The following is a 12,500-nucleotide window of genomic DNA, read 5'->3' as shown; positions in this document are numbered from 1 at the left end:
GCCTACGCTAGCTGCTGCCTACTCTAGCTGCCGCTCACGCTAGCTGCCTACGCTAGCTGCTGCCTACGCTAGCTGCTGCCTATGCTAGCTGCCGCTTACTCTAGCTGCTGCCTACGCTAGCTGCTGCCTACGCTAGCTGTCGCTTACGCTAGCTGCTGCCTACGCTAGCTGGCGCTTACTTTAGCTGCTGCCTACGCTAGCTGCCGCTTACTCTAGCTGCTGCCTACGCTAGCTGGCGCTCACGCTAGCTGCCGCTTACTCTAGCTGCCGCTTACTCTAGCTGCCTACGCTAGCTGCTGCCTACGCTAGCTGCCGCTTACTCTAGCTGCTGCCTACGCTAGCTGTTGCCTACGCTAGCTGTTGCCTACGCTAGCTGTTGCCTACGCTAGCTGTTGCCTACGCTAGCTGCCGCTTACGCTAGCTGCCGCTTACGCTAGCTGCCGCTTACGCTAGCTGCCGCTTACTCTAGCTGCCGCTCACGCTAGCTGCCGCTTACTCTAGCTGCTGCCTACGCTAGCTGCCGCTGCAGCTCACGCTAGCTGCCTACGCTAGCTGCTGCCTACGCTAGCTGCTGCCTACGCTAGCCGCTGCTAACACTAGCTGCTGCTTACACTAGCTGCTCTGCTGCTTACGCTAGCTGCTCTGCTGCTTACGCTAGCTGCTGCTTACGCTAGCCGCTGCTTACGCTAGCCGCTGCCTCCCCTGCGGTGCCGGTGCCGCCGGGCCCCTCGCTGTTTGGCTCTCAGCATACTGTTTGGATGCTTCCTCTTCAAGTGATTGAACAGGTTTGTCCTATTGCCACCCGACATGTGAACAGTTTCTGTGCAAACTTCGCAAATTACATTTGATCAGTTGCAGAAAATCCAAACCAATTCCATATAATGGAGGTGGAATTATTTTTTAGCGACCAGCTCCTCTGATTGGCTTTCAGCCACGGCTCTCCATGCAGCTACACACAAACAAGGAGGCGGGTAAGAAAGCGCGTCACTGCCCGTAATTCGCTGTGATTGGTCGGTCAGGTTGATGACGTCACACGTCTGGTGCGCCGGTGCACCGGCATAGAACTGCAATTTATAGAATGTGCCCGAGACGATCCAACGATCTGCAGTTTGACAGATCGTTACGGATCGTCTTCACGCTGCAATCCTTCACGATTTAATATCATCTTTCTGTCATGACTTCCCTGATGAAGCCTGAAGTTTAGTGCTGTGTGCTTCGACTCTCTTGGTGTCATTAAACCTGTCAGAAATGCTTTATGTTGATGGTTCCGACCATCATGAAGACTTGGATCTGACTGTGGAGGCGGTAATGACCTCAGAACAATGCAGCCAGAGCTTACTTTCATGAAGGAAAGTCCAACAGCAACAACAGAGTCGGTCCTCAGTGACAATCCAGAAACAGGAAGTGACTTAAAAGCCACGTGAAACCCTTTGGAAGATTCTTGTTCAACTATGAATCATTCATACTTTACATGCTTAATCAATCAATCGATCAATGAATATTCCTGAGTGATCATGTTCTCCTCCTGTTTTCAACCCCCAAAATGTAATAAAACATCATCCGGAGTTTCTACCTCTTCTCTGGGTGACGTCATTAACCATAAGGTCTTGGGGTCTTCCTGCGAAGTCGGTTCCTTTGATCACAATCGCCTCCTTGATGGCCTTCAGCCCGTTGATGACCACAGCTGGTTTGGGCCCAATGAACACGCTGTAGATGTCTCCGAAAGCTTTGCCAAACTGGAAGAGAACAAGGCGTCACATCAGAGTTTAAACGCATGGATCGTACGTCCAGGTGACGTCAGTCCGCGTATATGACGGCCGACCGATTCTACAAAAATCGGGAAAACGAGCCGATTCCCGAAAATAAAAGGAGAAACTCGTTTTTTACTCTCAAAATGATTCAAGATGAAAAAGTTCGATTTTCAGTATTTATTTATGGTCTGTGACCCGGAAGCTGTCCTAAAACACAACACGTTGCCTTACCTGTCGCGCGCATTTCATTTGGATGAAGCGTTGACGTTGCAGAGTGTGCTGAATTTATCAGGGAAAACGAACTAATGGGGACATTTCCGCCGCTTTCTGGGACCAGTTTGGCGGGTTTTTCTGAGAAATGTGCGGCTGAGCAGCGGCTGACACAGAAAAGTCTGCTTCACTGTCCGCTGACATGTCGCTGCCATCCAGCAAAGAGCTCAAAACTGTCCCCATCCACTCCCCAACGCCACTGAGCGGCTCTCCACTGATGCTGCGTGCGCGCGTGATGCGCGCGGACAGGACAGCTTCCGGCTTCCAAGCAAAAAAAAGTCACAGACCGTGAATAAATACTGAAAAAGCAACATTTTCCAATCCGTGTATCATTCGTTCTTTCCATTTAAAATTGGAAATCAAAAATCATTCATAGTTTACATTCTTTAATCAATCAATCAATCAATCAATCAATCAACGAATGAATGAATGAATATTCCTGAGTGATCATGTTTTCCTTCTGTTTTCAACCCCCAAAATGTAATTAAACATCATCCTAGTTTCTACCTTTGACGTTCTTTCCATCTAAAAAAAAGATGAAGTGGAAAAACGGCACCAGCCGGACAGGATTTGATTTAAAACTGGAAATAAAAAGTCAAATAATGAAAAATTAGCTGCTTATTTTGTTTATTTTGACACCAAAAACGAATATTTCCCTTTTAGGATGAGATTAAAAAAAGATAAAGTGGAAAAACGGCACCAGCCGGACAGGATTTGATTTAAAACTGGAAATAAAAAGTCAAATAATGAAAAATTAGCTGGTGATTTTTTTTATTTTGACACCAAAAACGAATATTTCCCTTTTAGGATGAGATAAAAAAAAATGAAGTGGAAAAATGGGCACCAGCCGGACAGGATTTGATTTCAATATTTAGCTGGTGAGCTCAGGTTTAGTATGTTGAGGGCAGAGCTGCTGCATATGAATGAGCTGCTTCTTCTTCTTCTGCACTTTGAAGGGCAGCCAGACACTTTCACGAGGCCACCTGAGTTCTGCCGGGACAGTTGGATCTGCAGCAGTGTTGGGAACTTTGAGTCTTTTGGCTGAATCGGATAATTTACTCTCGAACAGTAAATTGAACGAATCTTTGAACGAATCATTTCGTTCATTCACAGACAATTGAGAAACTTCCACATCATTTATTGACATCCTGTTGCTAGGATACGAACGAATCAAAACTGTTTCCTGTCCTGCTGACTGAGTTTATGCAGCTGCACCACCATGTGGCGAGAGAGGGTACTGCATGGAAATGAATTAATTTGACTCGTAAAAGACAACTCGTTACTCCCGAGTCATATAAAAGATTAGTTCATAACGAACGAATCGTTCGCGAACGTCATTTCGTTCATTCACAGACAATTGAGAAACTTCTCCAAATGTCACACTTGCCTTGCTTTGTCTTTGAGCTGTAAAGACCTTCTTTGAGCTTCCTTTCCACATCATTTATTGACATCCTGTTGCTAGGATACGATCTCACAGAGTTTTTAGCCGCCAGCAGTTGAGTTGTGAACGAATCAAAACTTATCAGATTATATAATTTCTTTCAGCTCTTCAAAAACTTCCTCCTCTTTCCAACCCAACTAGTTCAACATACATTCAGCTGGAGACACCATTCAAACTTTAAAATGTTCACAAGACATTCAGCTATTACCAAATGATTCAGCTTTTTCAAATATTAAGCCACTTTTGAAATATGACAGTTTAAAAAACATGAACATTTATGCTCCTTCTTGATTTTTATGAATGAGAAGATTAGAGTGGCACACTGATCATTTTAACTTTTTCTGCTATTCAAACAAATTCCTCTAACTTTCATGCTGTTTAACTCAGACAAACAAATTATACCTTAAAATGTAGGTACACTTGGCCTCTTTCAGCTGATGTAACTACTAAATAGCTCACATTTACAGAATTTCAGCTATGAGCCTTGAAGCGAGAGAAACCTTTCAATTTCTCTCACTAACTCCAATGTAAATTTGGTGGAACGCCAGAGAGAGGTTCAACTGTGTTCAACTCGCTGCCGTTTAAATTTTTTTCACTCCATTGAAATAAAAACTACATTGCCGCGTTCCTCCAAGCCTTCTGCTTCTTACGGTCTTCAGATTATTTTCCTCGCTCTTCCGGTTTTCTCACAGGAGGTCATAGTATCCAAAAAAGCCTTATCTGCAGGTTACACGGGGAGAGAGCTGTTAAGCAGCAGTTGATTACAAACATTCCTGTCACTGATGACATCACTGATGACATCACTCTTCCACTCCCTGCTGTATATTACACTGAAGCCATTTTAACTATTATTCACTTGATTTCTGCTAAATTTCCACTAGATTCAGCTATTTGAGCATGTTCAACTAATCCATTCAACTTAAAAAGCATTCTCACAGCTGTTTCGCAGGAACAGCTTTTATCTATCTGAATTAATCACTCACTGAGACGACTCGTTACTCCCGAGTCATATAAAAGATTCGTTCATATGGAACGAATCGTTCGCGAACGACACATCACTAATCTGCATGTGGACAGAGACTGCTTTAGTAAAAGCATCTTGTCTGTCCGTGCTGAGGTTATTTCCAGAGCTTTGGAGACGCTTTCATTGAATGCCTTGAAAGGTCTGCGTTGGGCACATAAAGAAGAGCTTTAAAAATGTACGGTGCAAAGAGGTTTGTGTTGTTTAATTGGTTGTGAAGCGGCAGAAACTGTGTCCACTGTGCATGAACTCTACACCGACATATTATGCAATCACATGCACAGACAGGAGCGACACAGCTGTGGAGCACAGAGTCATTCATGCTGTAGAAGGATAACAGCACAGCTCCTGTAACTGTTACTCTGAGTTTGTGTTTCACCATTTGAATAAACTGCATCTGCGCATCGACCATTAAAAGCATTGAAAGAGCAACGGAACACAGTGCTGCATTTCTTACCTTCTCAAAGTCTTTCAAGGGGTTCCCTGGGCTGAAGTCCAGGAGGTTCCCCAGAAAGGGCAGGACGGGGGGTCCTGGGGGGAAGCTCTTGGGCCTCCGACATTTAAACTGGAGGATGATGAACCAAACACAGAGCCATAACAGGACTGCTGTCACAAACATGGCTGCGAGGATTCAGCTGAACTGGAGACACTGGCTGACTGGCAGTGAAAGGAAGGCTCTGCTCAGCTGTTAGCTCCGCCTCCTCTGGCTGTGGACTTTGCCCCCCCCCCAACCCTGAGAGGACAGTTCATGCAAAGTGAGGTGGTGTTTCTAACCAGCTGTAAGTGTTAGCAGTGAAGAATAAAGAAAAGCTGCAGCCAAAAAAACACCTCACTTTTCTACCAGCTGATGGGGAATGATTGAATGAAGCCAACCGGCTGTTCCCAACCCCCCAATATCACCTGTTTCCCTGAAAACTGATGGTTTTGTAAGTTTTTGTCATGAAAGAACAACTGTCTTCATCTTAATACTGCAGGAGGTGAGACTCTCCAACTTCCTCTCATTCAGTGAGTGGACGACTGGTGGAAAGCATGGAAAGAAAGTTACTTATTTGGTCATTTTCTGGTGATTTTCTGGTGATTTTCTGATAATTTTCTGGTAATTTTCTGGTGATTTTCTGGTGATTTTCTGGTGATTTTCTGGTGATTTTCTGGTGATTTTCTGATCATTTTCTGGTGATTTTCTGGTGATTTTCTGGTCATTTCTGGTCATTTTCTGGTCATTTTCTGGTCATTTTCTGGTCATTTCTGGTCATTTTCTGGTCATTTTCTGGTCATTTTCTGATCGTTTTCTGATCGTTTTCTGGTCATTTTCTGATCATTTTCTGGTCATTTTAATGGTCATTTTCTGGTCATTTTAATGGTCATTTTCTGATCATTTTGTGGTGATTTTCTGGTCATTTTAATGGTCATTTTCTGATCATTTTCTGGTCATTTTCTGATAATTTTCTGGTCATTTTCTGATCATTTTTTGGGGATTTTCTGATCATTTTCTGGGGATTTTCTGATCATTTTCTGGGGATTTTCTGATCTTTTTCTGGGGATTTTCTGGTCATTTTCTGATCATTTTCTGGGGATTTTCTGATCATTTTCTGGTGATTTTCTGATCATTTTCTGGTGATTTTCTGATCATTTTCTGATCATTTTCTGGTCATTTTCAGGTCATTTTGTGGTCATTTTGTGATCGTTTTCTGATCATTTTCTGGTCGTTTTCTGATAATTTTCTGGGGATTTTCTGGTCATTTTCTGATAATTTTCTAATCATTTTCTGATCATTTTCTAATCATTTTCTGGTCATTTTCTGATCCTCTCTTGTCATTTTCTGGTCGTTTTCTGGTCATTTTCTGGTCATTTTTTGGTCATTTTCTGACCATTTTCTGATAATTTTCTGGTCATTTTCTGACCATTTTCTGGTCATTTTCTGATCATTTTCAAGGACACTGTTGTGCCTCCACATAAACTGAACCCCCTTCTGCTGCAGTTTAACATGCTTTTATCAGACAAACCAACGAGCTTCTCTTAGAACTTGCTCGAGCTCCTCCTTACGAGTCGTCATCACTGACTGCTGCTGCTCCCTTCAAATGTCCTAAGAAAGACCTTCAGGCTGTCTGACCTCGTCTTTCTGAGGCTCTGCAGATGTGTTGATGACAGATTTTGATTGTTACACATAGAAGAACAGCAAAATAAACCATTTAACTAGACTTCACAGGTTTAAGCCCAGTTCTTTAGCAAGAACAGATGTCATAAAGGCTGAGGTGTAAAATCAAGTGAGGATTTACTTGTTTAATGCGTCCCCTTTAAAACACAGAGGAGGCATTTTTGCAGTGAAACCAGTTTCTTGCTCAAACCTGCTGCTTGTCCTTTCTTTCTGCCCTCCCACAGTTCCCTTCGGGCCGAAGCTCTGCCTCCATTCTTCGTCTCTTTTGTCTGAAAGCAGGCCTGGACATGCTATGCTTCCTCTGGGCTCTGCATGGCTCAGCTGGCTTGGAGCCCTGACTGGGACTCAGGCTTAACTTTAACTGTGACATGTTTGTTAATGAAGTCTCTGTTCTGCTTTGCATTCACTGAACTGGCCTTTTGACGTGTCCTGACTCTGTATTTCTGCTTTTTCGGGAGATAGCAAGGTTTATTAGATTGATCAACCTGGATTAACCGAACACATCCGTGCACATTCAACCTTGTAGATTCAATCGGAATCCAGCACTTTTAAAGAATAAAGAGCTTGCTGATTGCAGTAAATGCCAAATTAGGAATGAGGTGAATTTTAAAGTATGTATTTATTATTTAAAGTATTTATAGTATGTGACGAAGGTAAAGCAGTGAAGGAAGTAAGTCATGTAAGAGGAAAGAAATCTTTCATATTGAACTTCATGACTGTCCAAAAGTCTGGAGCCATCCATCATTTCTTCGAATTCTTACAGGAAATCTTTATTCCCAAGAAAACAGGACATAGGTGCAGGAATTTATTGGAATATATATAATATATTATATATTTATAAATGTAAAAACAGAATCTGAGGCAGAAAGAGTTTTTTTTATCAGTTCTCAGCAGCTTTAAAGTGAATCTCTGGTCTGAGCTCCTTTATTCTCCAACACAGCCTGAACCCTCTGAGACGGTTTCCACCTTTTCTTCTTCACATCCTCTGAATGTGAACAAAAAAAGTCCATAAAAGTCATTTGATTGAGCAGATGTTGGACATAGAGCTGTTTACAGAGACATAACACCTTATTTTGAGGCCCTGTTCTCCATGGTTTCAGTGTTTTAAAGGTTTCTTTGCATGTCTTTTTCTATGGAGACCCAGAAATCATGGAAGTCAGATACCAGAGTGCATGAAAAGAGTTTTAGTTGATTTTATTTGAATGAACCCGTTTCTGCACAGCCTCACTGCTCGGCCCTCAGCTGGACCTTCATGTTTCTGCACAGCCTCACTGCTCGGCCCTCAGCTGGACCTTCATGTTTCTGCACAGCCTCACTGCTCGGCCCTCAGCTGGACCTTCATGTTTCTGCACAGCCTCACTGCTCGGCCCTCAGCTGGACCTTCATGCGATAAGGTTTCGGAGTCAGAGTGACCCCAAAGACTGGAGTGAAGTCCGGTTCTCCAGCATCCTCAGGCCAGGTGAACTTAAACCTCCTCAGCAGAGTCACCATGATGAGGAAAAGCTCCATGCGAGCCAGGCCCTCTCCCAGACACATCCGAGGACCTGAGACACACAACAAGAGTCCAGCTTGATACGACTCATCCTTTCTGTACGCGGCAGCTCGAGTGGGACGTTATTTATGCACCTGCAGAGAAAGGCATGAAGGCCTCTGGTTTTATGAACTCTCCCCGCTCATTCAGGAAGTTTTCAGGGTTGAATTCATGGGGGAACTTCCACTGTCCCTCCTCCTTCAGCACTGAGTCCAGGTTCTGGATGATCATGGTGCCCTGAACACATCAGAAGATCAGAGAGAATGTTCCTCACACCAGAACCAGTTTAACCAGCTGCCTCTCACCTTAGGAAGGGAATATCCCATGAGCTCCGTGTCTTTAGTGGTGCAGTGAAAGACACTGAGAGGAACCGTGTTGGCAACCCTCTGCACCTCATGGATCACAGCCTGGATGAAGAGAAATTACTCAAATGACTCTGAGCTGAAGGAAGATGATGCAGAGCTCTCTTTTCTTGGGCACAAGAACAATGGATCAACAAAGCAGCGGCTTCAAGAACCGAAACGGCTCTGTTAGCTGTGACAGAAGCCTTAAAAGAAGCCAGAGCGACAGCCAAGTCCACTTATCCTGCTCGACTTATCGGCTGCATTTGACACTCAACCACAGCATCCTTTTGTCCATACTCTCTAGCATGGGCCTCGCCACGGGGGTCCCCCAAGGTTCAGTACTGGGACCTCTTCTCTTTGCCATATTCACCAACTCACTGGGACAGATCATCCGATCACATGGCTTCTCATACCAATGTTATGCTGATGATACCCAGCTCTATCTGTCATTCCCACCTGACGACCACACGGTCTCAGCTGAATCTCAGACTGTCTCTCTGACATATCAACAGGGATGAAAGCCCATCACCTCCAACTTAACCTCCCAAAAACTGAACTGCTTGTCTTTCCAGCCAAACCAACCATACACCACAGCATCTGCATCCAAACTGAATCTCTTGCTCCATCAAAGGTTGCTAGAAACTTGGGTGTCCTGATTGATGACCAACTAACCTTCAAAGATCACGTTACCTCGGTTACTCGTTCAGCCGCTTTGCATTACTAAACATAAGAAAGATCAGACCATACCTGACCCAACATGCCCCCCAGCTCCTGCTGCAGGCCATGGTCATCTCCCACCTTCACTACAGCAACGCTCTCCTAACTGGTTTCCTAACTGGTTTCCTAACTGGTCTCCTAACTGCTCTCCTAACTGGTCTCCTAACTGGTTTCCTAACTGGTTTCCTAACTGGTCTCCTAACTGGTTTCCTAACTGGTTTCCTAACTGGTCTCCTAACTGGTTTCCTAACTGCTCTCCTAACTGCTCTCCTAACTGGTCTCCTAACTGGTCTCCTAACTGGTTTCCTAACTGGTCTCCTAACTGCTCTCCTAACTGGTCTCCTAACTGGTTTCCTAACTGGTCTCCTAACTGCTCTCCTAACTGGTTTCCTAACTGGTCTCCTAACTGGTTTCCTAACTGCTCTCCTAACTGGTCTCCTAACTGGTTTCCTAACTGATCTCCTAACTGCTCTCCTAACTGGTTTCCTAACTGGTCTCCTAACTGGTTTCCTAACTGGTCTCCTAACTGGTTTCCTAACTGGTCTCCTAACTGCTCTCCTAACTGGTCTCCTAACTGGTCTCCTAACTGGTTTCCTAACTGCTCTCCTAACTGGTTTCCTAACTGGTCTCCTAACTGGTTTCCTAACTGGTCTCCTAACTGCTCTCCTAACTGGTCTCCTAACTGGTTTCCTAACTGGTCTCCTAACTGGTCTCCTAACTGGTTTCCTAACTGCTCTCCTAACTGGTCTCCTAACTGGTTTCCTAACTGGTTTCCTAACTGGTCTCCTAACTGCTCTCCTAACTGGTCTCCTAACTGGTCTCCTAACTGGTTTCCTAACTGCTCTCCTAACTGGTTTCCTAACTGGTTTCCTAACTGGTCTCCTAACTGGTTTCCTAACTGGTCTCCTAACTGCTCTCCTAACTGGTTTCCTAACTGCTCTCCTAACTGGTCTCCTAACTGGTTTCCTAACTGGTCTCCTAACTGGTTTCCTAACTGGTCTCCTAACTGCTCTCCTAACTGGTTTCCTAACTGGTCTCCTAACTGCTCTCCTAACTGGTTTCCTAACTGCTCTCCTAACTGGTCTCCTAACTGGTTTCCTAACTGGTTTCCTAACTGGTCTCCTAACTGCTCTCCTAACTGGTCTCCTAACTGGTCTCCTAACTGGTTTCCTAACTGCTCTCCTAACTGGTTTCCTAACTGGTTTCCTAACTGGTCTCCTAACTGGTTTCCTAACTGGTCTCCTAACTGCTCTCCTAACTGGTTTCCTAACTGCTCTCCTAACTGGTCTCCTAACTGGTTTCCTAACTGGTCACCTAACTGGTTTCCTAACTGGTCTCCTAACTGGTCTCCTAACTGGTCTCCTAACTGGTTTCCTAACTGGTCACCTAACTGCTCTCCTAACTGGTCTCCTAACTGGTTTCCTAACTGGTCACCTAACTGGTTTCCTAACTGGTCTCCTAACTGGTCTCCTAACTGGTCTCCTAACTGGTTTCCTAACTGCTCTCCTAACTGGTTTCCTAACTGGTTTCCTAACTGGTCTCCTAACTGGTTTCCTAACTGGTCTCCTAACTGCTCTCCTAACTGGTTTCCTAACTGCTCTCCTAACTGGTCTCCTAACTGGTTTCCTAACTGGTCACCTAACTGGTTTCCTAACTGGTCTCCTAACTGGTCTCCTAACTGGTTTCCTAACTGGTTTCCTAACTGGTCTCCTAACTGGTCTCCTAACTGGTTTCCTAACTGGTTTCCTAACTGGTCTCCTAACTGCTCTCCTAACTGGTTTCCTAACTGGTCTCCTAACTGGTCTCCTAACTGGTTTCCTAACTGGTCTCCTAACTGGTTTCCTAACTGGTTTCCTAACTGGTCTCCTAACTGGTCTCCTAACTGTTCTCCTAACTGGTCTCCTAACTGGTCTCCTAACTGGTGTCCTAACTGGTCTCCTAACTGGTCTCCTAACTGGTCTCCTAACTGGTTTCCTAACTGGTTTCCTAACTGCTCTCCTAACTGGTCTCCTAACTGGTCTCCTAACTGGTTTCCTAACTGGTTTCCTAACTGGTTTCCTAACTGGTCTCCAGCCTGTGAAACCTCTGCAGATCCAGGTCCAGAACGCGGCGGTGCGTCTGGTCTTGGATCAGCCTAAAAGAACACGCCCCCCCTCTGTTCATTGAGCTCCTCTGGCTGCCCTTAGCCGCCTGCATCAGGTCCAAGTCCCTGATGTTAGCTACAAAGAGCTTAATGGAACGGCTCCATCTACTTGAATGCTCTTGCAAAGGCTTCTGTCCCAACTGGGTCCCTCCGTTGGTCCCAGGATTGTCGTCTAGCAGCTCCTCCACCACGCCTAAGACAATCCAAACTCTGTTCATGTGTCGTCCCACGATGGTGGAATGACCTACCGAGCGCTACCAGAACAGGGGCGTCCCTGTCTATCTTCAAGAAGCTCCTGAAAACCCAGCTCTTCAGAGAGCATCTCCTATCCCAGCACTTACCTTGTACTTCCCTACCCCCTCTATCTCTGCACTTTATCTTTCTGCACTTCCTTCTATGCCTGCACCCTATCTCTACTCTGTCCCCTCTGACAGAGTCGGACTCCTGGGTTCCTTCTATGTAGCTTATTGTTAGCTTTTTATAAAGCTGTTATATCTTCATTTGTAAGTCGCTTTGGATAAAAGCGTCTGATAAATACAGAAACATCCCCCTGGATCCCCAGTTCCTCTGTGAATGACATGATGTTGAATAGAATTTAAATTAAAAGGAGGAACATCTGATAACACACCGTACCTGCATGTAAGGCATGTCGTGTCTGTCCTCATAGGTGGGCTGATCCTTCCCCTCCAGCACCTGATCGATCTCCTGCTGACATCGTTCTGAGGGAGAGAAGCAGCATTTTATGATTAAGTATGTTACTATAACACTTAATGATAGCAATAAGATGATCAGAAACACCCATTCCTGCTGAACTGATCCCTCTGCTGCCCCTGGATGATTATTACAAACAGACAAATGTTCCAGTACATAGAAAACAAAATATGGAGCCAAGTAACCCGATTTACAGGAGAAATGAAGCTGCTTTCAGCTAAACTTTTTCCATGGAGTCTGACAGAGATAAACACTGAATGCTAATCTCAGACTTTAGATGGAAAACCACAAAACAAAAAGCTTCTATTCAAATGGATAGACACACCTTGTATGTGTGGGAAGTTAATCAGGTAAAGAAACCCAGTCAGCAGAGTGTTGGAGGTGGTGTCGGTCCCAGCAAAGTGGAGGTCCAGACA

General features: G+C 44.8%; 2 protein-coding genes across 3 annotated transcripts in view; both read right to left on the bottom strand.

Annotated features, from left to right (window-relative positions):
• LOC140307757 (cytochrome P450 2J6-like) overlaps positions 1 to 5,148 on the bottom strand; it is a 12,071-nt gene extending 6,923 nt beyond the window's left edge. Inside the window, exons 1-2 of the mRNA XM_072386750.1 lie at positions 4,941 to 5,148; positions 1,574 to 1,736 (exon numbers count right to left, since the gene is read on the bottom strand). Of these exons, the coding sequence (XP_072242851.1) occupies positions 1,574 to 1,736; positions 4,941 to 5,102 (325 nt within the window). The 5' untranslated portion in view covers positions 5,103 to 5,148. The remainder of the gene's footprint in view (positions 1 to 1,573; positions 1,737 to 4,940) is intronic.
• Positions 5,149 to 7,724: 2,576 nt separating this feature from the next.
• LOC140307756 (cytochrome P450 2J6-like) overlaps positions 7,725 to 12,500 on the bottom strand; it is a 17,868-nt gene continuing 13,092 nt past the window's right edge. The window contains exons 7-11 of one of the 2 annotated variants that reach the window (XM_072386748.1): positions 12,410 to 12,500; positions 12,007 to 12,092; positions 8,475 to 8,576; positions 8,265 to 8,406; positions 7,725 to 8,182 (exon numbers count right to left, since the gene is read on the bottom strand). The exon at positions 12,410 to 12,500 is cut by the window's right edge and continues 48 nt beyond it. In XM_072386748.1, the coding sequence (XP_072242849.1) occupies positions 7,995 to 8,182; positions 8,265 to 8,406; positions 8,475 to 8,576; positions 12,007 to 12,092; positions 12,410 to 12,500 (609 nt within the window). In that variant the 3' untranslated portion in view covers positions 7,725 to 7,994. The remainder of the gene's footprint in view (positions 8,183 to 8,264; positions 8,407 to 8,474; positions 8,577 to 12,006; positions 12,093 to 12,409) is intronic. The other variant, XM_072386749.1, reaches the window with a different exon arrangement.

This window comes from Leuresthes tenuis, unplaced genomic scaffold (assembly GCF_036924035.1).
Source record: "Leuresthes tenuis unplaced genomic scaffold, fLeuTen1.0.hap1 SCAF_5, whole genome shotgun sequence".
NCBI classification, from domain to species: Eukaryota; Metazoa; Chordata; class Actinopteri; order Atheriniformes; family Atherinopsidae; genus Leuresthes; species Leuresthes tenuis.
This window is presented reverse-complemented; position numbering and strand designations above follow the sequence as displayed.